General features: G+C 57.3%; 8 protein-coding genes across 8 annotated transcripts; 7 read left to right on the forward strand and 1 right to left on the reverse strand.

Annotated features, from left to right (window-relative positions):
- The first annotated feature begins 624 nt into the window (after positions 1 to 624).
- Positions 625 to 3,036, forward strand: BO70DRAFT_364787 (PLP-dependent transferase). Its single transcript, XM_025543901.1, has one exon. The coding sequence runs from the start codon at positions 649 to 651 to the stop codon at positions 2,932 to 2,934; it is 2,286 nt and encodes a 761-aa protein (XP_025396694.1). The 5' UTR covers positions 625 to 648; the 3' UTR covers positions 2,935 to 3,036.
- Positions 3,037 to 4,670: 1,634 nt separating this feature from the next.
- Positions 4,671 to 6,557, forward strand: BO70DRAFT_297445 (cytochrome P450; the record flags this gene model as incomplete). The annotated part of the gene is made up of 8 exons (XM_025539568.1): positions 4,671 to 4,872; positions 4,920 to 5,014; positions 5,072 to 5,105; positions 5,156 to 5,354; positions 5,407 to 5,784; positions 5,833 to 6,250; positions 6,314 to 6,349; positions 6,411 to 6,557. 8 exons carry the CDS (start codon positions 4,671 to 4,673, stop codon positions 6,555 to 6,557), a joined length of 1,509 nt encoding a protein of 502 aa, XP_025396695.1.
- Positions 6,558 to 8,399: 1,842 nt separating this feature from the next.
- BO70DRAFT_320404 (NACHT domain protein) lies at positions 8,400 to 14,949 on the forward strand. Its single transcript, XM_025540476.1, has 5 exons — positions 8,400 to 9,044; positions 9,102 to 9,435; positions 9,505 to 9,780; positions 9,836 to 11,775; positions 11,818 to 14,949. The coding sequence occupies exons 1-5, from the start codon at positions 8,592 to 8,594 to the stop codon at positions 14,914 to 14,916; spliced, it is 6,102 nt and encodes a 2,033-aa protein (XP_025396696.1). The 5' UTR covers positions 8,400 to 8,591; the 3' UTR covers positions 14,917 to 14,949.
- A 741-nt stretch (positions 14,950 to 15,690) lies between these two features.
- On the forward strand, positions 15,691 to 16,533 carry BO70DRAFT_364788 (uncharacterized protein). The gene has a single exon (XM_025543902.1). It carries the CDS (start codon positions 15,862 to 15,864, stop codon positions 16,366 to 16,368), a length of 507 nt encoding a protein of 168 aa, XP_025396697.1. The 5' UTR covers positions 15,691 to 15,861; the 3' UTR covers positions 16,369 to 16,533.
- A 1,775-nt stretch (positions 16,534 to 18,308) lies between these two features.
- On the forward strand, positions 18,309 to 19,602 carry BO70DRAFT_342094 (uncharacterized protein; the record flags this gene model as incomplete). The annotated part of the gene is made up of 5 exons (XM_025541358.1): positions 18,309 to 18,407; positions 18,482 to 18,610; positions 18,722 to 18,857; positions 18,923 to 19,040; positions 19,101 to 19,602. The coding sequence occupies 5 exons, from the start codon at positions 18,309 to 18,311 to the stop codon at positions 19,600 to 19,602; spliced, it is 984 nt and encodes a 327-aa protein (XP_025396698.1).
- Positions 19,603 to 19,849: 247 nt separating this feature from the next.
- BO70DRAFT_364789 (putative haloalkanoic acid dehalogenase) lies at positions 19,850 to 20,826 on the forward strand. The gene has a single exon (XM_025543903.1). It carries the CDS (start codon positions 19,887 to 19,889, stop codon positions 20,592 to 20,594), a length of 708 nt encoding a protein of 235 aa, XP_025396699.1. The 5' UTR covers positions 19,850 to 19,886; the 3' UTR covers positions 20,595 to 20,826.
- Positions 20,827 to 20,968: 142 nt separating this feature from the next.
- BO70DRAFT_342098 (FAD-dependent oxidoreductase) lies at positions 20,969 to 22,068 on the reverse strand (the record flags this gene model as incomplete). The annotated part of the gene is made up of 3 exons (XM_025541359.1): positions 20,969 to 21,712; positions 21,766 to 21,877; positions 21,932 to 22,068. The coding sequence occupies 3 exons, from the start codon at positions 22,066 to 22,068 to the stop codon at positions 20,969 to 20,971; spliced, it is 993 nt and encodes a 330-aa protein (XP_025396700.1).
- Positions 22,069 to 22,760: 692 nt separating this feature from the next.
- BO70DRAFT_389325 (Diaminopimelate epimerase-like protein) lies at positions 22,761 to 24,146 on the forward strand (the record flags this gene model as incomplete). Its single annotated transcript, XM_025546070.1, has 4 exons — positions 22,761 to 22,828; positions 22,866 to 23,111; positions 23,183 to 23,722; positions 23,772 to 24,146. 4 exons carry the CDS (start codon positions 22,761 to 22,763, stop codon positions 23,815 to 23,817), a joined length of 900 nt encoding a protein of 299 aa, XP_025396701.1. The 3' UTR covers positions 23,818 to 24,146.
- Positions 24,147 to 25,165: the final 1,019 nt, after the last annotated feature.

A 25,165-nucleotide genomic window follows, 5' to 3' on the forward strand; every position in this document is an offset into this window, starting at 1 on the left:
AGGTGGTCGGTTGACGCACTTGCGCTGCATCCGACTGTCCATTGCTGCATCTTTCTCTGTTTGGAAAGACACCAACGAGGATTACACCTAGGTAACATTCCAGATAGAGTGAAGATCGGAAATATCGAGTGTCCCGCTTGGTGAAATGACCAGCGAGCTGAACAGATGATTATCATGACGATGGTCAACAGAGGAAACCGGCTGCAGCCTGATTTTGGCGGTGTGGGATGAGGACTCATAGGCTCCATATCGAGCAGCAAATTTGGAAAGCATTGTCGATCCTTTCGATTCAAAAGCTGTGCCGGACATTTATGATTTCTGGGTCTACCCTGTGCGTAAACTCATTTCCTCAACAAGGCACCCCGGAATTTCTCATCCACTCAACATCTAGCGACAGAAATCAACACTGCTTAGAATCTGACTTCTTTCATCAGATTTACCATGGGCGAAAACATGCAAGTCACTGGCTATGACGCCGAAGCGTTGCGGGAACGGGAGTATCCCATGCTTCAAGGTACGTGCTACATTGGGCCAGATGATCACGCCATCACGCAACTCACAGGTTTGGTTGATAAAGGGGAAGTCTACCTGGACCACACCGGGACTACGCTGTACTCGCAGTCGGCACTTCAAGGATTCATGCAGGAAATGTCGAACAATCTCCTGGGGAATCCACATTCCGAGTCCCGGTCATCTCGGCTTTCCACGGCGAAGGTGGATGATATCCGGAAGCGTACGCTCGAGTTCTTCCATGCAGATCCGAGACACTTTGATCTGGTGTTTGTGATGAATGCCACTGCCGCTGTGAAGCTGGTTGTTGAAGCTTTGAAACATTTCCCTGTGCCCAAGACCAGGGGTCATGATGGAGAATTCATAGGGCCCCGATTGTGGTTTGGACATCACATCGAATCTCACACCAGCATCGTCGGAGTCAGAGAGCTGGCCGATGCGGGACAGCACTGTTTCGAGTCTGATGCCGAGGTGGAGTCATGGATCAGACCGGCACCATGCAAGGAGGAAAGCGATCGATGCCCTGGGCAAGTGTCCAAGACCTTTCAGGTCGGGCTATTCGCATACCCGGGACAGTCCAACATGACGGGACGTCGACTGCCGCTGAACTGGCCAGGGCGTCTACGTCAATCCGAATATGCAGCCCATCAGAAGATCTTCACATTGTTAGATGCGGCCGCGCTGGCCTCCACCGCCCCACTGGATCTGAGTGATCGGGACGCGGCCCCTGACTTCACAGCTGTTAGCTTTTACAAGATCTTTGGCTTTCCTGACCTAGGAGGCCTCATAGTGAGGAGAGAATCGGCGCACATTCTCACGCAACGACCCTACTTTGGCGGGGGCACCGTGGAAATGGTGGTCTGCTCCGATCAGCCGTGGCATTCAAGGAAGATCGATCGGTTGCACGAAAGTCTGGAAGACGGTACCATTCCTTTCCACAGCATCATTGGTCTTGGCTGTGCACTGGATAGCCATCGGCAGCTGTATGGCTCCCAAGAGCAGGTCTCGCGCCATACGACTGGTCTTACCGCCATGCTCTATCACCAGCTCTCAGCCTTGAAGCACCCCAACGGCACTAGGGTGTGCATGATCTACCAGGATCCAGCAGCGCAATACGGGAACTCCAAGACACAGGGACCCATAATCGCCTTCAATATCCAGTCGGATGATGGCCGCTGGCTTCGGCTGTCCGTGCTCGAAAATGCAGCTAATGAACACCACATTCATTTGAGGACTGGCGATCTCTGCAACCCCGGGGGCCTCACAAAGGCATTAGGTCTAGAGCCGTGGGAATGCATCCGCAACTATACTGCAGGGGTGCGATGTGGATGTCGAAATATCCTTGTCGGGTCAAAGCCATCGGGAGTTGCTCGGGTAAGCCTGGGAGCCATGAGCACCCCTCAAGATGTGCAGAGATTTGTGGCCTTTATCCACCAACAGTATGGGTCCGGGAAATGGATAAACCACCCCCTGACGCCTCCCATCCAATCCGCACCCCTGGAGCTGCGCATACACAGCGTCATTGTCTACCCGATTCGAGGCTGCTGTGCGTACTGGGTCCCGGATGATGAACCGTGGAATGCCACCCCGACGGGCTTGCAGTGGGATCGACAATGGTGTTTGATCCACCTCCAGACCGGGGAGATTCTGAAGCAAAAACAGGTCCCTCGCCTGATGCTAGTCCATCCCGAGATCGATTCCCGCAGACAGGTGTTAAGAGTCACCCTTCATCGATCCCTGATGAGGTCTTCAATTTTGGCGCAATGTGTTGAGGTGCCCTTGTATGAGCCCGAAGAAAAGATCATTTCGCCCATTGGCAGAAACAGAGAGAATAGCATTCGTGAAGTGTGGGATGATTCCAGGTGCTCCACGGCCCAGGTACTGCTATCACAGTCGCCCGAGATAGCAAGCTTCTTTACTGCCGCACTCGGGATTTCGTGCACGCTGGCCAAGTTCATCCAGCCACTAAGCCTGCCAGAGCCACCAGAGGGTCTTTCCGAACAGATGCGACAAGTAACTGTATGTCGTGGAGTGGAAAGCCCGGGCAGTGGCTCAGATGTGGACAGTCGTGGTGGCATTGCACCGTCCGGGCCCGCCTCATTGATATCTGGTCGACATCGCCCGCGACCGATCGCCCTGGCCGAGACCCTTAGAGTCAATGTTGCTCTCACGTCAAAGGACTGGGTGGGCGATCAGAAGTGGCACTTTCTTCGCATGGGCGCAACGCTTTTTGAGGACGGTTGCCATCTTGCTCGCATGAAGTCGATGGAAATCACTGCAGAAATGCAAACCCCGGAAACATTTGCAACCACCAGCCCAGTGGTAAAGCTTGGATGGACTAACAGTGGGAAAGGTATGGCGGCTGACCCGGGGGAAGATTCAGGTTGTGAGGTTATCCGTACTGGTCAAGTTGTTCATGCGTGAGCTGTGCTGGGAACCATCGTAATGGAATAGATCAGACTTGGTGGTAGGAGTCATTTGATAAGCTCTCGAGTACCACGGCACTTCGCGTTGATTTCATGGAGCTTGATTTAAATTCGATCATCTTGAATCAGAATGACCAGCTTCATCGGGTATACTGCCTTCAATCCGCCTTCTAACGAAATGTAGATTGTATAGGGGTCATCGGAGAGGATACGAAGTCAGGCTAGTAGAGAAAAAGGTGCGCCTTCAACATCGTTTTAAGAGCCGATGGCACTGAAGGTGGCTGGGAATTTTGGTGTCCAGTGAATGTTTGTCCAACAGTCGGAGGTCGGTTAGATCTGCTTCATTCTAGTGGATGGCTCCACTGGCTGCTGGACGTGTCCTTCCTCAGTTGAACCCCTCGCCATCTGCTTTCAAAACGAGGGGCCATCCTGGTTTTCATCTGATGGTGAATTCTTTCAGGATAGTAACACAAAGCAGCTATCATGTTACAGATAGTCCGTCGAGCACGATAGAAGGCCTGCGTTCCGACACGCGGCGCTCCCCGGTCCAGATCATACGCGAAGCCCGCGAGGCCTGAGGAGGCCAAGCCATCGAACTTATCCCATATAAATCTTTCCGTCAGGCTTGCAAAAATCCTTATAACTTCCAGCGCTCCTGGACTCACCGTTGTTCTAGGATTGGGCGCCTACACGCTCTACCGGCACAGGGACAAGCCCTACAACATGAGCGTGTCGCTGTATCGCGGATTGAATAACGCGCTATTTCGGCCATCATACGTACCTATTCGAGCAGCTGGTGAGATCCGCCTGTTGGTACTGGAGTCCGGGAAAGAGAAGGCTCACATACGGCGCCGTTTGAGACATACCTCGCTGTCAGACAACCCTAACTACGAGGCGTTGTCGTATGTTTGGGGTGATTGTGCCCAGGAAGCTTTCGCTTGCATACTGGCGTCGTCGGTTACCGGGGTACCTCGAGGACGTACTCGTTGGAGAATGCTACGTGGATAGCCTCCTGGATGGTGAGGCTCTGGCCCGCACAGATCTGGACACCCAATTTATTACATTATCTTAGCAGTCGTGGCATTAGTATTGGTCAGAAGCAGGAGCTTGTCGGCAGTTCAGATTAACCGCAGGCCCCCCGGGAAGAGTGCTTGAGATCATATTCGCCGATCGAGGGCATTATTCGGGCGAAGCCCTACAACTGGTGCTTTCCTTCTGGAATGGCCGTGACATATGACCACGGCTTCTGCCTTTACTGGTTGTCTAATCTAAATTAAACCGGTGTTGAAACTTTGTGGGTCTTCCTGTGCTGTTGGAAGTTGCCCGGTACCCCCCCCGTTTTAGACTAAAAAGGTGTCTCGACATCCTTCTAGCCCTAAAGATGCACTAGGTTCAACATGTGCGTTTGACGACACTAGAATACACCAACGGCTGGCCAAATTGCCGGGGATAGATGGCTGGGCCTATCAATGCAGGGCGCTGTGTCACATCCTGACAGCTGGACCACCGTCGCTCTTTTATCACTGGCCGGCGTCCGAGTTGGCGTCGGACGGCCTGCGGGACGGCCAACGACTAGCCTCGCCGTCTCGCAATCTCGCATTTCGGATTCTCCTGTCCACCGCAAGGCGGGGTAAAGACCAGGTTCATCAGCCCTCCTCTGCTGAATCGCCAGTCGCTCTTCCTGTTCCTCCTTTCCGTTCCCAGGATTTCAAATTCGGACATCCAGGAAGCCTGATGGACGTCCACGCGACCTTCTACGCAGCGGCATGGGCACTCGCCCTCTACTGGGTTGCTTGGATCTTTTATGCAAGATGGCTGCACCCCCTGTCCAAGTTCCCTGGCCCTCCCCTGGCGGCAGTGTCTAGGCTGTGGATTGTCCTGCATGTGGCGCGAGGCAGGGCTGGGACAGAGCAAAAGCAACTGCATGAGAAATATGGTCGGTAGGATCAGCCCTTCCCCCCTCCTTCGCCCACTCAGCTCTAGCAGGCCCTATCATCCGGATCGCGCCCAACGAGCTCGCCATCAGTGATCCCCGTGCGATCAAGACGATCTACGGCATCAACACTGGGTTCACCAAGGTCGGTTCCCCCATGGAACCCCTGGTCCGGGGCGATGAAGCTAACAAGCAAAGAAAGACGGACTTTTATCTTACTTTCCGAGCACCGGGAGGTATGAACCGCTTGATCCTCCGTGTATAGGTTAGATCTAACTCCACGCAGTGCGATACCCAGATCACTTCACCGCGACTGATCCAAAGTCCCATGCGGTTCGGCGGAGGATCGTCAACAGCGTCTACTCCATGACTAGCATCCTGCAGGCCGAGGAATATGTCGACAAGGTCACGGATCTTTTCCTCCTACAGCTCGGGGGGGTGGCAGATAACAAAGCCACCATCAACTTCCTTCACTGGGCTCGAATGTGTGTATAGCCCTCCGATGTCCGGCAAGCTCGATCATAACGGTGACCACAGGTATGCATACGACGTGATCGGCGAGTTTTACTTCGGTCGCATGTTCGGGTTTCTACAGGAGATGAGGGATCACCTCGGCTACATGGAGTCCACGGACACAATGATCCCCGTCATGGCCGTGGCGGGTGTCCTGCCCAGCTACCTCCGGTCGGCCTTCATGTTGAGCGGACTTCTGTTCTCCAGCATTCGCCAGGCCATGGTCGCTACGATGACCCTGGTCAAGGCGGCTGACGAGGCAGTCGAGGATCGCCTGCAGGCTGAGAAGCGAGGCGAGGAACAAAAGCCCGACGTGCTGACCAAGATCTTCAACATCTATCGCCTTCAGGGGGCGAAAGTGGATTTGAGGGTCGAGGACGTTAAAGTCGAGGCCTGGGTGGCGTTGTAAGTTCTTATTATCATTCCGCAAGGAGCCACAGCTGATGGAAGTGGAAGCTTTGCGGGGAGTGATACGACTGCCATTACATTGTCGGGTATCCTCTTCCACATTGTGAAGAATAGAGAGGTGTATGATGCCCTGGTCGAGGAGATCGACCATGCAACTATGAACGACCAGCTCAGCTCCCCCCATTTGGCGTATCAAGAAGCGAGCAAGCTTCCTTATCTCGATGCCTGCATCAAGGAGGGCATGCGTTTCCATCCGATCGTGGGCTTGACCTTTCCGCGACATGCCCCCAAGGAGGGCTGCGAAGTTGCCGGCCACTGGATCCCAGGCCACGCCCGTATTGGGGTGAACCCTGCTATTGTGCATCTCGATACCTCCATCTTCGGGGAGGACGCCCACAGTTTCAACCCTGATCGTTGGCTCGCTCCCGGCGCTAATAATATGAGCCAGTATATCATGCAGGTACGTTACTCCTATGGGTGAAAGGGGGGGGTGGGGGGGGTTACTTGCTAACAAAAATGACAGTTTGGCTTCGGTTCTCGGACCTGCATGGGCAAGCATGTAAGTTACTTTTATTGTCCAGGATTCAATCACAAACTCACTCGTCATGTCTTTTGCATAGATGGCTATGGTTGAGATCTATAAGGTCATCCCAGAGCTGCTTAGATCGTTCCATCTCGAGCTGGAATCTCCTGAAGACAAATTGGACAACACGTCCTACTGGTTCTACAAACCAAAGAAGGTAAATATCAAGATTCGACGCCGCTGAGCCAGGGGGTCCATTGTGTCGGCGGTCTGGATCCTTCATTTCCGGCCTCGACGGGGATTGCACACACGGTGGTTTGGGGGATATATATTTGCACCGGAAGAGCAGCCGTAACACCTCCATCTCTGCGAACAACCCCCCCCCCCCCCCCCCCCCCCCATCCCCCATCGCTCTTATCCCTTTACTACTTTAAACTTTAGAGTATTTTCTCGCTCTATTCCAAAATATTCCAATGCATGTTCCGTATCTACTTCTTTACATGTTTGAGCCATTGCAACCCTAATAACCCAACATTGGCAATGAATCCCACGAACCGGGAGAGCATTTCCTGGATAAAAGGGCCCGACTTCCCAGGGTGGAGGCGTGGGCGTCGCAGTACTGCGCTGGCCATCGCAGACAAGCGGTACGGTGACGCAATCTGGCCACGATACAATACTATGGATGGGAGCTCGGTTAGTTGATGGCGTATGCACCAGTCGTCGCTCCACTGGGCTGTGTCGAGGAATATAAAATTCCGCTAAACGATGTGATTATGGATTATGCACAAGATCATGTCTCAGATTGCCCGGATCTCCATCGGAAGGTCATTCTGCTCTTGAATACCATCAGCATGAAGGATAGTCGGCAGGATATCATTGAGGAACTGGCACAGATTGGCATCGGCTCGAATCCGGTACGTCTGGGAGTTCTTTACTTTACGAAACCTCTACTCATCTCATCGAGGTGAACCGAACCTGGTCGTCCCTCCGGGGCATGCTTGGATTAAGCTACACTAGCAGCTGGTATAAATCGTCGTCGGGGGGAGGTCCCTTGGGTCCCCATCCCCCGAGCCGTGGATCGCCCGGTTGGGCTGGAAACGTCATATTGCCGAGCAACAAGCACGCCTCGCCGCTTGCGGTTGTCCCCGCCAAACCCTAACCCAATCGTCTCCCGCGCACCACCGATTCGATGCATCCAGGAGTTTGTTTGGACATGACGTGCGATGGATCCGTGGCTGGGGGTCGAGAATGCTTGGGGGATGTTTGGCCGGTCGGACCGAGATTTTGGCACATCGATGCGGTTTTATTTCGCGCATGCTATATCAATCGTGCCTCGCGACATATATGGGCAAATATCAACTGCTTGGGATCTACGATTGCCTTCCTCATGTCAATAGACAATATATTCGAGGTCGGCCCAGATCCGCGTTCTGCGCAAGAAGCAAGAGAGAAGTACCAAGAGCGACTCAAACTCATATCTCGTCACTCTGCGCAGCCCACTCGACTCCCTGTCAAGCAAGCACTCGGATGCTGACTCCCGAGTTTTTCGCCGCCGTCGTTTTCAGCGCCCAGCGCAACTTAATCCTGCCCTACGCATCAATCGATGATCTCGACACTGCGGCATCTCGAACCCAATCGCCCTCTGCCCCATGGAACTATACCAAGGCCAGGTTTCAGCCAGCCACCTAAGGCTTGTTTGGGGCGAGGCCACCGTCGGCTAGGCTGTCACTGGATACTGCCTGTGCAGCAGAGCGCGGGTTACATACTGGGTCGGGTTGCTAAGAATGGAATTGTCGTGCGTGGAGACCAATCTCCGCAACCGATACCTGGTCTAGCCATGTGGGGATGAGGGTTCTCTGTGTTACTTGCTCGATCGTAACTCTTGCTCACCGTCCAGGGTGAGAGTCCTATGGGTTTGGCTGGGGACTACCTCACATTGACGTCTTGCACTGCGAGCTGATTGTGGGGAGAAAGTACGGGGTAAAATATAAATGTTGGTTGTGTGTGATATTCCCACGATGGCAACCAAATGATCATCTCAGTCTCTATACTTATCTATACAATGATTAATGTGACACTCGATATTCGAAATAATCGATCAATATTGATATTGTGACTTCCTGGAATCAATCAGCAGACAAGACGCTCACCTCCTATTTTCATATCTATTAATAACTCCAATCGGACTCTGACTTACCAAAAGCTTCCACCCATTCTTCCGACCTTACAACCCACTGATTTAACCCGGTAATATCAACACAAATAATATCCAAACAAAATGGCAACCTCCTTCCAACCGAACGTCCACTACACCTTCGGCTCCCCCCTCTCCCCGACCTCTCTGTTTGGCCCGCGCCGGGCATCCGACATCCTGGAGCAGGAGAACTACACCAACACCGTCTTCCAGGCTGGATCCTCGAGACGCGGATCCCGGAGAATCAGCGCAGGAGGAGCCTCCACTCTCGCGGAGGTGGTCAACTCCCTCTCCCGTCGGAACGGCGACGACACGATCTCCTCGATCGACGCCGACTATGCCAGCCTGTTGGAATGGATACGATATGAGCGCATGAGGAAGCTCCCCCCCGAGGGAAGCGGATACGATAAGGCCCTGGTTTGGGCTGCCTTGTTCGTCGAGCGGCTGCACTCGTTCGATTCGGCTATTGAGCAGTTCGCCGGGGACAGCCATATGGCGGCTCAGCTGGCCTATGTGCATTGTGGGAGTTTGCTTGAGGTTTGTCCATCCTATCTACTCGCGGGTGATTTTGTGAAAATGCTGAGGTCTGGTTAGCTCGGAGAACAAAACGCCCCGGCCCTGCAGGATCTGTTCGGCTTCTTCTATCGCTGCTCCATGGGACTCGGGAATTTGCTCGACCGGACAGAGCTGTTCACGGTCTCTCAGGAAATCAAGGATCAGCTCATCCTCTCTTTGGCAGATCTGGTCACCCTGGTCGTCAACGTCGCGACACATTTCCACCGGTCGCTACTCACGTCCGAGTCTGTCTCGATCGACATCTGTAGCACTTTCCCCGGCCCGATTGAAAGCTTCCGCGGTCGCTGCGAGCATGTGTCCGAGCTGATGTGGAGACACCAGTTGATGCGCGAGGGACTCAATGGCGACAAAGGTACGGGACCTGGTTTTCCTGCAGACTATGCTGGTGGTTGCTTTCTTACATGCATTAACATAATCCCAGTGACCGAAATCAAAACGATCAAAGGCTGGCTCGAGCCCGAGGACCCCGTCCTCGCCAACATCAGCGAGACCACCGCCCACTTCGCCCAGGAACGAGAAGAATCGACCTGTCTTTGGGTGACTCCGTATCTGACGCGGTTCCTGAAAAGTGATCAGCAGATCCTGTCCATCACCGGAAAGCCCGGCTCTGGCAAGTCCATCTTGTCGACCGTGATCAACGATCATCTGCAGCATCCCGTCGGAGGCGTGACCTATAAATCCATCTTTGCTCCAATCAGTAAGCACCTACCTACTTGTCTCTCAAAACCTCCTTCTCTCTAACTGGGACCCAGACAGTCGGATCCCCGCCAACACGACCCCCCGCGCGGTCGCAAAGACCATCCTGTCGCAGCTGTTCGACAAGCGGATCGGCAATGTGAGGCTGTACCAGATCCTGGCTGATGCGTACTACCGCAGCCAGCGGATCGTCGACGAAGAGTCGTACGATGATATCCTGTGGTCTACCATGGGAAGTGCACTGAAGGCCACTCTGCAAGGCGCCAAGGAGCTGGTTCTTGTGGTCGATGGCGTGGACGAGGCCAGTTGCGGCGAGACGGTCCTGTTGAAGAGACTGCATGAGGCTGCCCAGAATGCCACCAAGGTGAAGCTCGTCGTGCTGAGCTCTCAGAAGCACAGCTCTAGCGTCTCGCAAACCAATGTGAACATCACATCGGAGCTCATCTTCGATGACATTGCCGCCACGTCGCGCAAGATCCTGCAGCACAGCCACGCGTTCAATGCCATGTCCGAGGATGACCAGGAGCTCAATGTCACGCGTGTCGCCGAGGCATCGGATGGCTCGTTCCTCTGGGCCAAGCTGGCCGCACGCCGTGTGTGCGATGAGCACCCGCCCAACGCGAACGCCCTCACCAGGTCCATCGAGAGCATCGTGAAGGCCGGATACACCATCACCGATCATGTCGCACACACCCTGCAGTCCAAGCTGAGTGACGACGGTAAAAAGGTCCTGGTGTGGCTGGCCACGGCCGTCCGCCCTCTCACGCACCGCGAGTTGGCAGCCCTCGTCTCCATCCAGATCGACAAGGCCACCGTCACCGAGCGCGAGGTCGATCTGTACCAGGTTCTAAAGCCAGTGGCCTCGCTGGTTTTCTTCCAGAACAACCTGGTTTATCTCCGTCACGGCCAGATCCGTGGAGCCATCCTGGATGTCTTCTCCAAGGACAAGTTTGTCCCTGTGATCAAAAACCGGAATAGCGATCTGGCTCGCCGTCTATTGCTTTATGCGAAGCAGACCGTCACCGATGGCCACGATCCGTCCGTCACGCCACTAGACGACAATGTGAGCGAAGACCTTCTGGAGATGTTCCCTCTCCTGGACTTCGCTCTTCGCTACTGGGTCAACCACACCAAGATCGCCTTCGGCTGTTCGACCGACCAGGAAATCATCGCCGCCAGCAAGGACCTCCGATCCGTCATTCCCACCTGCCCGACCATCCCACTCCTGGAGATGACCGTGTGGGAAAACAAGTCCGCGCCGGCGTTGAAGTCGCTGCATGAGATCCAGACCCGCCTGTATCGCCAGATCCTGACGGCCAACCACCCAACCACCCTGCAGACCATCCTCTGCCAGGCGCTCTTCTACCGACGAATCCATGACAGCCTCCCAGCTCACATTAGCCGCATCTTCTACGACGCTGCCAAGATCAGCCAGGAAGTGCTCTCGGTCCGACACCTGATCACCATGCAGATGACCAAGTACTTCCTCGAAACCACCGCCGACCAGATCAGCGAGTCCAAGACCGAGGTCATGGTCCAGCGGATCGAGATGCTGGAGCTCCTCGTGGAATGCTACAAGATCCACTACGGGGTGTCTTCCAGCACGGTGACGTCCACGTTGACCCAGCTGTCCGAACACTACCACTCCATCAAGGAGGACCGCAAGGCTCAGGACATCACCAAGTCTCTCCAGGGGACGACCACCGAAACCACGGCCACCCAGCGCAGTGGATCGCGGCAGATCGACGACTCGCTGCTGGTGCATCTTCGCGGTCGCAAAGACACCACCGAGCCCGGGATGGTCCTGATGTTGGATGGCATCGAGACAGACGAGCTCATCACCTGGTCCTTCAATTTCCAGACCCTCCTGACCAAGGCCGAGCGGGCTGCGTCCGAGGGCCACGTCAAAGAAGCCGAGAGCACCTTCGTCCAGCTCTGGCAGCAGGCCAGCCGAGAGTCCCGTCTCAACCGCTCCACCGAGTGGGAGCTGAAGAACGTCCGCGCCGTGCTCGCGTACTCCAAGTTCCTCAAGTCCCAGCGACGGGAGAACGAAGCGGCTTCCATTCTGGGCGGCTTCTGGGAAGAGTATGAGCAAACCAGCTCCAGCTCCGGAACGGTAGTCGCGCAGTTCATGGAGGTCGCCAAGGTCATGAAGTCTGTCGGCCTGTCCGTGTTAGCTCTCAGCGTCTTCAGGCATTGCGCGCAGAGTACCGAGAGCAAAAGCTCCACCCACCAGGAGGCCGAGCAGCACATCCAGGCCACCTCGCGCGAAGTCATGCGAATGGCCAGCACGTCCTCGTCGGTCGTGAGCGAGGCTAGTCTGAAGGAGATGGTGTACAACTCCTCCAGCACCGACCAGGTGTCGACTACGGCCACCGACACCCTGGTGGAGATGTACCTGTCCCAGCATCGGTGGCACGACGCCACCAAGGTCATCAAGACGGTTCTGCAGAGCATCTGGCCGGCGTTTTTCGCTCCCTCCATCGAGGACGTCGTCCTCCCGTCCACCGAAGTCGGCTATTGCGTCGACCTGGCCGAGCGCCTGGCAAATTGCTATCGATCGCGCCGTCGTCCGGTGAAGGAAGAGGACATCCGAGTGCGCCTGTATCGCGCCGTCCGACGCGATCGACCCGCAGGCGACCGGCTGCTCGAACGGGTGACCTCCACCCTGCTCCGTCTGTATGAGCGCACCTCGCAGACCGACAAGGCCATCACCATCCACCAGGACGTTCTCCACGACTCGACCCAGCGATACGGCGCGGAGCATCCGACGGTCGTGAAGAAGCTGTGGACGTTGGCTGAGCTCACTCGCCCCCGTCCCATCGCGGTGGACTACTACCGCCGGATCGTGCACATCCTCAACAAGGACTCCGAGGGCTGTCACCCCGACGCCTTCGAGCCGCTGATCATCGTGGCCACGGAGCTGCTCAACCAGGGCCGCTACACCGAGGCCCTCAAGCCCTGCCGCGTGCTGTTCAACACCCTGCAGAATCCCAATATCAGCCAGAAGCTGCACGACCAAGCCTTTGTCCAGACCATCTACCAGCGCTATGTGCATTGCCTGCGTATGGTCCACAGCGACGCTGCTTCCATCCATGACGTGACGGTCCAGTACCGCAAGACATGTATCAGTCTGTTCGGCGCCACGGCGACGGTCACCCTCATGGCCACGAAGACACTGGCGAACATCTGTCAGGAAACGAAGCGATACGAGTCCGAGGCCATCCAGCTGTACGAGGAACTCCTCCGAACGAACTCCAGCGAGGTGGACATCGACCACCAGGACATCCGCGCCACTCTCGATGCCATCTGCGAGGAGCAGGGCGTCTCGTTGACCTCGGTCAGGTCTGACAAGCTGACCGCCCAGCAGATGCAAAACGTGGTGTCTGTCCGCAGTCAGCGACTCTCCACCGTGCGTTCCACCCATGGATGGGCACACGAGGAAGCCCTGTCCCAGATGGCGGAGATCGCCTCTTTGTACGCCACGCGCGGCGAGACCCACGCCGCCGTCTCTATGCTGCAAGAAGCAACCGTCCAGGTCCTGTCGACCGAGACCTCCTCCACCAAACTGACCGCCGCCGCGAAGAGCATAGCCTCCAGCTACATCGCTTCCGGACAGGTGCAACGGGCGAAGGAACTGACCAGCGAGATCTACCGCCAGATCGTGGCCAAGGACACGGCCAATGCCAGCTCGTTCGGCTTCGACCTGTCTTCCAACCAGCGCCAAAGCCTCGCTTTCCTGGCTCAGCTCGAGTACAGCCTGCGGGAACGCGAGGACTCGTCCGTCACCCTGAACGAGGTCTACTCCTCCCTGACGACCGAGTACCTGTACTTCGAGCAGCTGCGGAGCGAGATCAGTACGAAGACCAGCAGTCTGCAGAGCGTGACTGCGTCCGTTGCCCGCCTGCACTCATTCCTGCTTGCGCGGGGCCGTGACCAGGCTGCCACTCGAGTCGTGGACCAACTGACGACTTACTTCCTCGCCACAGAGGGTAGCAGCCTGAAGGTGAACGCGCGGCAGTCCAAGGCATTCGTCGAGACGATCCTGGAGTATTTCAGCGCGCACACCTCGCAGAACTTCGTGCGGTCGGTGGCGATCGCCAGCTACAACGGGGCCACCCAGCTGCTCGCGTCCGAGAACTACCAGCAGGCCTGCCATCTCTCCTTGACCGCGTTCAAGTACATCTGGGCGCACCAGGGCTACTCGTCCCAGGCGACGCTGAAGCTGGTGTTCCAACTGGGCCTGGTCATCGCGGGCCACGACATCAAGACGCGTCCCGCGGCGTCAACCCGCAAGGAAATGCTGAACGTGTCGGCGACGATCATGCGCGACACGCTGGGGTACTTCAAGAAGCAGAACATCGACCTGGCGCAGCTGGACCTGATCCACCTCAACAGCCTCATCGGGGTGCTGGATGAGCAGCACGACTACCACACGCTGGCCTGGGTTCTCACCTCGCTCTGGAACAGCCGGGACGCGCATGCCACGTCGCAGCCGCAATCGGCGTATACCCTCGCGCTCGGGCGCATGCTGGTGATCACCCGGTACCTGATCGGCGATTACACGGCGGCGGTGCGTCTGGCGGAGGACATTGTGTACAACTGCGCGCGGGTGCATGGGCCCCGACACCCGAGCACGGTGGAGATGACGGTGCTGCTGTCGCAGATGTACACCAGCGTGGCGCAGGGGTACCAGAACCAGAAGGACCGGCGCGAGTTGGCGTGCCGGTACTACAAGAAGGCGGCGTCCCTGCATGAGAACGCCCTGCGGGTGTTCATCGACCCGTCATCCGTCTCGTCCACGGAGATGGACGGCGGCAGTCTGTCGGGGGCGTCGTCGCCGGCGTCCAGCCCCGGCGAGGGCGAGGAGGAAGGCAAGTGTGTGCGGCAGCATCTGCACCTGCTCAAGCTGGCGGTGGAGCGACTGGGCGACTGGCCCAAGGAATACGCCGAGTACGAGCGACTCAACGCGGATCTGTTCCGGACGTTTGGGCAGGACCTCAAGGGGGTGGACGGGGTGGACAAGTGGAATCTGAAGCGGTTTGGGTCGGGCCGTGCGGAGGCTAGCGATGATCTGATCTCGTCGGGGATCAACGGGGGGGTGGGCTTTTATGAGCGGCTAGCGATTGCAGTGTGAGGAGTTTGGTTTTTTGATGAAAAGTGTTTTCTGGAGGGTGATTGTGTTTAGTGGGGGGAAGAGAAAAAGAAGAGAAGAGAAGAAGAAGAGAAGAAGATCGACAGCAGAATGTCAAACCGCGTGACCAAAATAACTAGTTATGCATGCATAATGGATGATGTAAGCAGAGTGTGCAATGCATACAATAGGCAGAAGAGCAATGCGGTTAGTGCCTCCCCCTGGGGCGTCCACAATAGATTAATCCTGCTGTCAGGAGCAGCGGGAAGCCCTTTTCGCAGCCCAATGAGGCAGGCGCTCGGCCGTCATCTCGCCGTCCCACAATCCTGCCAGTAGGGGCCTCGGATGTAGATTGTAGATACCTAGTAGATACCTAGGTCTTCAACGCCCTCCTTTTCTCCGTCTCAGTTCCCATCCATCGGGTGTCTGCAGCTCACAATGCAGGGAAATTCTTCGCATGCAACCCTCGCAAGAGATCAATCGATATCCACTCATCCATCGTAACTGACAGACCCGACTGACGAGAATAGTCTACTTCAGGCTGCCTCCGAACCTGGTCACGAATCATGCCAGAGAAATGACAACTGACTCGTTCCTTATAGTTAGTGTCGGAACGGTCGGAATTCCACGGATCCTGACTTCCGCAGCCCCCTGTGCGTCTCTCATTGGCAGGGCGGTCTCGGTCCAAGGCTTAGTCTGAAACGAGGGCAAATGAGCCCTCATCTGCCGGCATCCTGGGGGGTTCCATGGATTCGATATATAGGCCGACCGACACCTGCCATGCCTCCATCCTTTCTGATGTTACTATTCATTCCCACAGTCATTCTTTCTTTACGCTCTCTACCGTCTACTTTCGTTCATACGGCACTGGTGGCCTCGACATTCTCATTCCTTCCTTTGCTTCAGCCGTAACTTCTTCGTATATTTTAGTTTGTTTCTATCGTCACCATGCACGTCCTCAGCACCCTCGCCCCCCTCGCCCTCCCCGTCATGGCGCTGGGTGCCGTCCTCCCCGCCGCCCTGCAGAGCAGCACCAAGGTCAAGCGCGATGGCTGGGGTGGTGCCGTGTCCCTGGGCCCGACCACCTCCGACATCATCCACGCCGTCACCACCATCATCCCCGGCACCGCCCCCTCGACCCAGAACGGCGAGCTCTTCCTCTGGCCCGGCATGAGCAACAGCACCGGCGACCTGATCCAGACCACCCTGGAGAGCTGGCCCAGCAACGCCTGGTGCGGCGCCACCACCGGCCAGTGGTGCGTGCGCGCCAGTATCTTCGGCTCGTTCGGCCAGCTGGACGGCACCGGCTCGCCCGTCAGCGGCGACGACCACGTCCAGATCGTCTACAACCTGGAGTCGGACGGCGAGACCTGGGTCCAGAACGTCACCAATGCGAAGACGGGCGCGGCTCTGTCCAGCTACTCCTACCCGGCGGGTCCGTACATGACGGGGTGAGATGCCATGACCATGACCCACCGATGGATGCATACGCACATGGACCCACGAATGCTAACTGAATGAACCTACTCTCTCTGCAGCTACGGCACTGGCACCGAGTGCGACGACGACTGCAGCGGCACGATCGCCTCGCAGCTGTACCTCAACACGACCATCACCCTGCGCTCCGCCGACACCTCGTTCGGCGACACCATCGCCGTCAGCGGCGGCGGCACCTACGAGGGCCTGACCTCCAGCGAGGACGGCAAGGTGTGGAACATCGCCACCATCAGCATCCCCGCCATGACCGCTGCGGCCACCAGCACCAGCACCGTCTCGCACGCGACTCCCGTGGCCACCGAGGTCGTCTCCGTCCCGACCAGCGCCGCTGCCGCCGCCTACACCGAATCGGCCTCGCCCCCGTCGGGCAACGCTGCTCCCTCCGGTGCTGCTCCCTCCGGCCGTGCTGGACTCGGTCACCACCACCTGGGTGGCTCCGGCTCTGGCTCCGGCTCCTCCGCTGCTGCTCCCTCCGCTGCTTCTGGCTTTGGTGCGGGTGCTGCTCCCTCTGGCGCCGTCTCGAGCCAGCAGTTCGGCTCCGGGTCCAGCTCTGGCTTCGGATCTGACTCCGGCTCTGATTTCGATGCGGGTGCTGGATCCGACGACGAGGAGCCCTGCCCGGAGTACTAAAGTCTAAGCGATGGCGTTGGCACTCAATGCGTTAGTTATTTAGCCCCGGACGGCGGGTCCGCATGGACCGTTGCTCCTGGGAAAATTCTTGTACCACCTCTAATATCAGGGTATTCCCGCTCAATTTGTTCCCTTCATTCTTTCTCGTACAGACACGCAGTAAGGTTCGACTGGACCGGGTCGACAGACGGCCAAAGGTCCCCCGGGCCCAATGCCCCGAGTTTGACGGTAAATTGACCTCATCCATGTTTCGATATTCGCAACAATCTCCCCGGGACAGTATTCTGGGGTCGACAAAGCCATGCGATCACTCGAGACAGGGGTTGCAAGTCTATGCAGCGACTAGACTCTTTCTATTTATTCAGACAGCCGCGCCCCGCTCACGGGCGTGCAGTCGAACTCGGATGACCTGCCGGACTACTAGTCAGTCTGGCCAGTGTCCGGGATAGATTGATACCGTGTCAGTGACAAGTTACAACGGCCCACATGTCCGCCGTGTCGCATCTATATCTTTCTCGGCCAAAACGTATTGGCACCAGACTGTCTGTGTCGGGCATATCAGATCCAGCGGCACATCCCCGGCTATCGAATCGTCCCTTCCTTCATCAATCTCCGGCCTCCTTTCCTGCCGTTAGATACCCCTGGACCGCCCCAGCCCCGGCGATAATGCCTGACCCGGCCGAGCAGCAAGCCAACTGCCGAACCCTGCCTCGGGGTGGGACATGCAAACGGGAAATGGGGTGGAGACGCGCGCAACAACGGTCGGGCGATATGCTTCATTTGCGTTAGCGGCGGGCAACGGCGCCGTTTCGCATAGAACACCTTCGGCCGATCTCCGCCTCGATGTGGCCAGGGATCGTCGGGGCAGCAGACCGGTCGCCTGTCCAGTTCGCTCCAGCTGCACGGCGACGCGTACGGGAGATGTCTTGACTCTCGACGAGCGACCCTAGCCCTATCACACGCCCCCTGTTCGATCCTGGTCGATCTTGGCGAATTGGCTGATCCCGCAGCCCATTCCCACCTGTCCGTGCGACGGCATGGCGAGTTTTCCCTTTTAATTCCCCGGCTTCGTCTCCGTGATATCATGAATCCCATCATGAATCCCAACCCCCTCGCTGGAAATGGAATCCGGGGGCCACAGCCAGGGCCCTGGCATGGGTCATGGGAATGGCACGCACACGCACCCCAACAGCACCGGCCGTGGAGGAGGCGCCAGGCCCGTCTCCACCACCAACTATGGCCCTGAGCTCCTGGCCACCGTGTGGGCCATGACGGCGCTGTCCATCGTGGTGGTGGTGCTGCGACTGCACGGGAATTACAAGTTCGGCAACTTCCAGCTCAGCGACCTGGTGACGCTGCTGGCCCTGGTCCGTCGACGCTCCCATCCTCCTTCTCATCTCCATCTCCATCTCCACCCTCCCCTAACCCGCGCGCCCGCCAGATTCTCCTCGTCATCGCCGCCGCCATCTCGGATGTGGCCGTCGACTATGGCTACGGCCAGAGCGAAGTCTCGCTGCAATTCCACCGCGCCATGAGTTCGATCGAGTATTCCGCCATCGCGCAGGCCATCGTCACCCTGGCCGCGACTGCTGGCCGCGTCGCCTTTATCCTATACCTCCTCGAGCTCCTTGCGGCGCGCGCGAGGCACCGCATCATCCTCTGGGCGCTCGTGCCGAGTCAGATCCTCATCAACATCGTCAGTGTGTTTCTGCTTTTCTTCCAGTGCTCGGGCCACATGACGGACATGTTCCACCCGACCGAGTTTGAGAATTGCATGTCGATCACGGTGCAGATCGACTATGCCTACTTCCAGGGAGGTGAGTGTCCGAGCCGGTTGCCCTCGGACGATGGATGACGGATGGAGGGAACTGACATCGGATAGCCTTCAACTCGGCCTGTGATCTCCTCCTGGCGGCCTTCCCCGTCTATATCTTCTGGCGGTTTAACTGGAACCTGCGCGTCAAGCTGGTCTTGATCTCGCTGCTGAGTCTGGGTGTGGTGTACGTGTGCCCCGAGACTCACCAACCCGCCTCCCACGCTGAACACTGACCCGGACACAGGGCCATGGTGGCCTCCGTCGTCAAGACAATCAAATACCCGACGATCATGATCTCTACCAACCCGCGCACCAACCGCGTCACGCTCCTCCGGTGGATGTTTGTCGAAGCGGGCGTCGTGCTCATCACCGCCTCGATCCCCTGTCTCCGGCCGCTGGTGATGCACTGGATGAAGAAGCTACTCAGACGGGTCCCCGAGCGCCACCAGATGATGCCGGCGGAGGAGCAGACCGTCCCCACGACCAGCACGATGGTCAATCTGGGGTCGTTCGCGCAGGACTGGAAGTCGCGGTGGATCATGCCGTTTGCGCGGCAGGAGCAGCCCGAGGGGGCGGATCTGGAGCGACATATCCTGCAGAACATCACGACGCACATCTTCGCGGGGGATCGGGAGTTCCTGGATCGACATATCCCGGGGATCGTGAAGCAGGTGGAGGTGACGGTGGTGGCGGATGAGATTCCGCTGACAGACACGGGCAGTCGGAGTCGAATGGTGAATATATGAAGGTGTTCGTCTGCATGTCTGTCTGTCTGGTGATTCTGTAGACTTGCGTGGGAAACACAGCACTGTCGTAGGTGTAGTCATGTTCTCCACCATCAGGGCCCCGCAGTCCCGGGGGGGGGGGGGGGGATTGACATTTGCCCTCAGTTCAGGGCTGACAGGTCCACTGGCTCGGCAACGGGGTTTCCGCGCGGCCCCCATGAAAGAGGGGAAGAAAGCAGCCCAAACAGCCCCAAAACATCCCACTTCTCACCACTTCTCACCACTTCTCCCCCCCCATCCCCACCATGTCCCAACTCGCCTCCTCCCGTCTCCTCTGCTTCGACGTCTACGGCACCCTCGTCGACTGGGAGACGGGCATTCTCGCCGCCTTCCAGCCCACCCTCGACCAGTCCCACGCGCAGTTCCCCGCCGAGCAGCTGCTGACCCTCTACCACGAGCTGGAGCGCCACCAGCAGACCCAAACCCCGGACATGCCCTACTCGCAACTGCTGGCCACCATCCACCCCGTCTGGGCGACGCGTCTCGGTCTGCCCACCCCGTCCCTCGAAGCGAGTCTCCGGTTCGGCGACTCGGTCGGAAACTGGCCCGCGTTCCCGGATACCGTCGCGGCGTTGACGCGGCTGGCGCGGTATTATAAGCTGGTGGTGTTGTCGAATGTGGATCGCGAGTCGTTTGCCAAAACCAACAAGGGCAGTCTGCAGGGGTTTCCGTTTGATCTGGTGATCACTGCGCAGGATGTCGGGTCGTATAAGCCTGATGTGCGGAACTTCGAGTACATGCTGCGGACGGTGAAGGAGAGGTTCGAGGTCGATCGCGCGCAGGTGCTGCAGACGGCGCAGAGCCAGTTCCATGACCACCACCCGGCCCGCGCGGTCGGGATCAAGTCGGTGTGGATTGTAAGGCCCGGGGCGATTATGGGGAATGTGGCCGAGGCGGTCTTCGATTGGCGGTTCGACACGCTCGGGGAAATGGCTGATGCGGTGGGGGAGTAGCGGGTTTCTTCTCTCTTTCGTCTCTCTGTTTCTTTCGGGGTTATAGTACATTGCGGGACCTCTCCGTGGAAATATACCTTCCCGGGAGTCGAGATACTGAGGCACTATTGGGTGTTATTGCCAGTGTACTTCTGGATTAGGACCTCCTCTGGAATTGCAGGTCTCGCTTACGGTCCCATATAGCTCAGCTCTCACCATCAAGTTACAAGTTATGATCCTTTCCCCATTTATCTACTTCTCCTCTCGAGATGTTGACCCTCACGGTTTTCATCACCGAGTGGGAGAATAGTGTCAGGATGTTTGGATTGCATGATGCTAGCAAATAATAACAAGACAAGCACAAGCACAGGCACAGGCACAGGCACAGGCACAAGCTACAGCCGACTGCGCGGCCCCTGGCCCTCGATCTCCTCCACCATCTCTCGCACCCGCATGCCCACCCCATAGTTAAACACATACCCCAGTCCCCGGAAGCCATACGCATGGATCACCTCCCCGTCTCGCTCCAGGCGATATCCCCCCTTGCGACCGGGTCGAAACGCCACACAATCCTTCATCACATCGACGTTCAAGTCCGTCGAGTCAAACCGCCCTGGCGCAACAGATCGGACCCGTCGCAGGATGTCCTGGCGGGTCTCCGGATCGACGGCTTCATCGGAGCGTCCCTCCTGCGCCACTCCGCCGATGATGATCCCACCCGTGTACATCCGCGGAATCGCATACGAGTAATGCGAGCCCTGGAACATCGTGACCTCGTGCGAGTCACTCTGCACCAGCATCGTCTGTCCCCGGACCGGGACCACATCCGCATCCCCGGCCAGGTCGAGCGCCCCCAGTCCGGACGCATTCACAATCACCAGCGCGCCGGTGACTTGCCGCGCCTCGGCGATGGAGGACACCGCCGCGCGGATGAACCGCACCCCTCGTGCATCCAGCCGCTTCTTCAGCCACGGCAGGTAGTACGTGGGGTTGGCCGTCATGGACTGGTACTTGAACCCGAGCGTCGCCCCGGCCGGGAGCTGGTCGGCGGGGATGCGACGGTACTTGGGAGCCAGCTGCTTGTACCAGATGGTCGAGTCGCCGTCGCGGTCGTCATAGTACTCAGTTATATCGACCACCTAAGAGAAGACAGTCAGTGGAGACCTTGCAGTAAGGGACGGCGGACCGTCACCTGGACACCACTGGTCGGATCGCGATGGGCCAGAGCCCAGTAGTACTTGAATGTCTCGGTCTGGAGGTCCTGCCCCGGGGCATCCGGATGTGGCATGACGGCGGCGCCCGCCCTGCGATACATCCATCGTCAATCGAGATCCCCGGGGAATTGAGCGACGCCATACCATGGACTAGACCACTGCACTGAGGTATCATCGCCGGGTAAGTCTCGCGCCACGATGGTGACGGTGTATCCTGCCTCCACTAGGGCTTCGGCGGCGGAGAGCCCGATGACTCCGGCCCCAATGATACCGACGTTCATCTTGATTTCGATTTCGATTGTTATGGTTGGATCCAGATGAAAAGAAAAGAGACCGCTTTTTCTAGCAATGTGTTCCCGCTTCCTGGATCCAGCCCTACGTTCCAAAGGGCGGCATAAGGGCTATATAAGGGAGATAAGGGAGCGCAAGGAGCCCGAGCACATTCCTGCATGGCGACGTGACTCACCCGTATAGATGGTTGCTGTGAGAGATGGGCATATTCTCCTCGCCAGACTGTGTGCGGGCACTAAACCCTCCTCGGACCCCGCCGCAATACCCTGTTTAGATATCAATATCGGGCCCGCTATTATTACTCTCGCATGTGTTGCATGGCGGAATCCCGGGGAAACCTGCTGTTTAAACCCTGACTCTCCAGAAGCGTGATATCCACAGCCCCGTGAGGACAGGGCAGACAGTCTCGGACATGGCATTCAATATTGACTCGGTCAACAAGAGGTTCTCATTGAAGCAGTGATGCTCTCTACCCCCATCCATAGATCACACCTCAGTAGCGCAAGTCCGAAATCGGCCCTGCGAGTGGGTCAATCACAATCGTCTCATCCCCCATCCCACCCCTCGACCTCCTCGTGTCAGCATCGCATTAGCATCAGCACCATCCGGTGCATTGACATGCACATGACCGGCGAACCGGCCCGGATCGTCTAACTTACTGGAACCTCGCGGCCACTACGACATGTACGGGGCGATTCTCCGACCGTCGAACGAGTTGGTCGAGTGCGGAGAGGCCCATGTCGGGGTGCTGTATGTCCACAACGGCGGTTTCGCTGTCCATGTGCAGCCATGCGACGATCGCCTTGGGGAGATTCCTGGTTGATATCCATGACCCGGATATCTTTCCCCGGCGCAGGGAGCGGGTGGTTGACTCCGCGTCGCAGACGGTGGAGGTCAACCTCCACGCGCCCTGTGGGATCGTCCGGCTGACTGTCCCAGTGGTGGTGACTGAGAAAGAGGCGAAGTCAGATCCGTCCCGACCGGTCTCCTTTCTTTCACCCCCGGCCTATGCGACGGCTATCAATCACCCCGTGTGGATTCCGCCGGAGCTGCGATGGGTTGGGCGGGGCTGGGATCCCGCGAGTCCATCACGATCGATGTCAGCTATGGCGGGACGTACTACGTCCTGGTCGATGTGCGGGAACTGGGATTCGCCCAGGGGCTGAGGGATGTGGACTTCGATCGGGTCACGCCGGTGTTGAAGACGCTGAAAGGCTATCTCAACTCGCATCCGGACTTTCCAACGGCGTGTCGGCACCCCTCGGGGATGCCGTTGGCGTACCCGTACTCGGTCATGGTGGTGGACACCGAGGTCGGAGGCCAGCCAGATGACGTGGAGGGGGCCGAGACCGGCCTCTGCTTCTTCGCCGATGATCAGATTGATCGCTCGCTCACCGGGTCGTGTGTCGTTGCCCGCATGGCGCTGGCATATGCCAAGGGCGAGAGGCGACACGGCCAGCGGTGGGCGTGCAACTCGCTGGTTTCGAATCACTTCAGCTCGGGGGCGTTTGTGGAAGAGATCGTTGGGACGGCAGGGGATGCCGTAACGGTGCGGGTGGAGGGAAGTGCCTACAACAAAGGGACCTCCAGTTTCATTGTCGAGGAGGGAGACGTCGCTGGTCACGGTGGTTTCACCATGAAGAAGTGTGTCCAGCCGGGACTAGAGTCGGTGCACAGTGGCTGCAGTGAAAAGTCCACGGACACCTGCTGTCCCTGGCCGATTCACCTTCCGCTCATAGGGTTGCGCTATCTTCCCAGTCTGCAAATCCTGCAGCCCCTGTCAGTCGGCGCCAGAGGCGAGCGGGCATACTCACCTCATTACGTGTCGCCCTGGGCGTGGCCACCACTCATGTGTCAACGTCGACGGCCCGTCTCCGGGTTCAAGAACCTCTTGACTGGCAATTAAACCGTAGGCCAGGTGGTGTTTTGTGGATTTATCAGACACTTAACCCCAAGGGCACCCGACGAAGTGAAGAACCTTTTCTGTTCAATGCTGGGACTGGAATCATCATGTCTGTGCTTCATGGCACGGATGATCCTGTACGCGAACGCCGTCTTCCCAGTCTTGATAATCGCACATTGGTTCAATATTTAGAGCGTTCTAGACTCGTTGGATATACGAAGCCCCGTGCCCTTGGTGTGTCGCTGGAAGCGGAAACCTACCTGGTGGATATCTTCCACCTTCTACATCCACCAGGTGGGCTTATACCCTCTATTTTAAACTGCTGCCTGTTTTAACATCCCAACATACACCTTCCCTCCGCCGTTCCAACGGCGAAGATTTCTGACAAGGTGCCACGGTTACAATCATCCCGAGATCACCGTTCAGGGCTTCTTCTGGTATTTCATCGTCTTCCTTCCTCGACAGAGGGTTCATCTTGCCAAGATCGCCGAAAAAGAACCTTTTCACTGCCAAGAAAATAGACGAAAAGAATACGGACTGGCGAAGTGGTGTTGACCTCTTGGCGCAATGGCTTGGGATCAAGTTAAATTTTGGTTCCTACCGGCAGACTCCGGGCAGCAAATCATCAATCATCCCTGACACATACCACATGCATTTGATGTCTACTACACAGAAGCAGCATGTTTCCCAAAGACTGTGCCTGGTGTCTACAAAATGTTTGGTACTACAAAGTCGGATAAATACACGGGACCATAACAGCCCGCGAGGACATGGGCTGCCCCACTGGGTAGATACAGATACACTGTGTCACTCACTGTGATGATGTCACCCGGCCACTGTTCGCCTGTTTTTCTGTTCCATCCATGCACCGTTTTTGAAATCGTCCTTCGTGCTTTACACAAAGTATAGATATTAGGTCAATATGTCAGTTGAAATCACCGGTACCCCATCTCGTTGATCTATCTGCTTTGCGCGACCCTCAGAAACAGAAACACCCGAGCCAACCGAGTCCACCCTGCTGTCCACGTCCAAGTCAACCTCAGTAAGACATCATGGACTCGGCAGCAAACGAGAGCACTCGACATCGCCAGCCAAGAGCGATCGGCGGGGGGAGTGGATTCCCCCAAGTGGAGCCCCATCGGTTGGCTTTAGGTAATTTGCAGCCCACGGCGGGCTGCGGTGGA

The sequence above is a fragment of the Aspergillus heteromorphus genome (genome assembly GCF_003184545.1).
Source record: "Aspergillus heteromorphus CBS 117.55 chromosome Unknown BO70scaffold_25, whole genome shotgun sequence".
NCBI classification, from domain to species: Eukaryota; Fungi; Ascomycota; class Eurotiomycetes; order Eurotiales; family Aspergillaceae; genus Aspergillus; species Aspergillus heteromorphus.

Coding starts and splice junctions, on each gene's coding strand:
- BO70DRAFT_364788 (XM_025543902.1), top strand. CDS start 15,862: ATGCACGTCCTCAGCACCCTCGCCCCCCTCGCCCTCCCCGTCATGGCG.
- BO70DRAFT_320404 (XM_025540476.1), top strand. CDS start 8,592: ATGGCAACCTCCTTCCAACCGAACGTCCACTACACCTTCGGCTCCCCC. Junction 9,045..9,101: donor ATTGTGGGAGTTTGCTTGAG/GTTTGTCCATCC, acceptor AGGTCTGGTTAG/CTCGGAGAACAAAACGCCCC. Junction 9,781..9,835: donor ATCCATCTTTGCTCCAATCA/GTAAGCACCTAC, acceptor ACTGGGACCCAG/ACAGTCGGATCCCCGCCAAC.
- BO70DRAFT_364787 (XM_025543901.1), top strand. CDS start 649: ATGTCGAACAATCTCCTGGGGAATCCACATTCCGAGTCCCGGTCATCT.
- BO70DRAFT_364789 (XM_025543903.1), top strand. CDS start 19,887: ATGTCCCAACTCGCCTCCTCCCGTCTCCTCTGCTTCGACGTCTACGGC.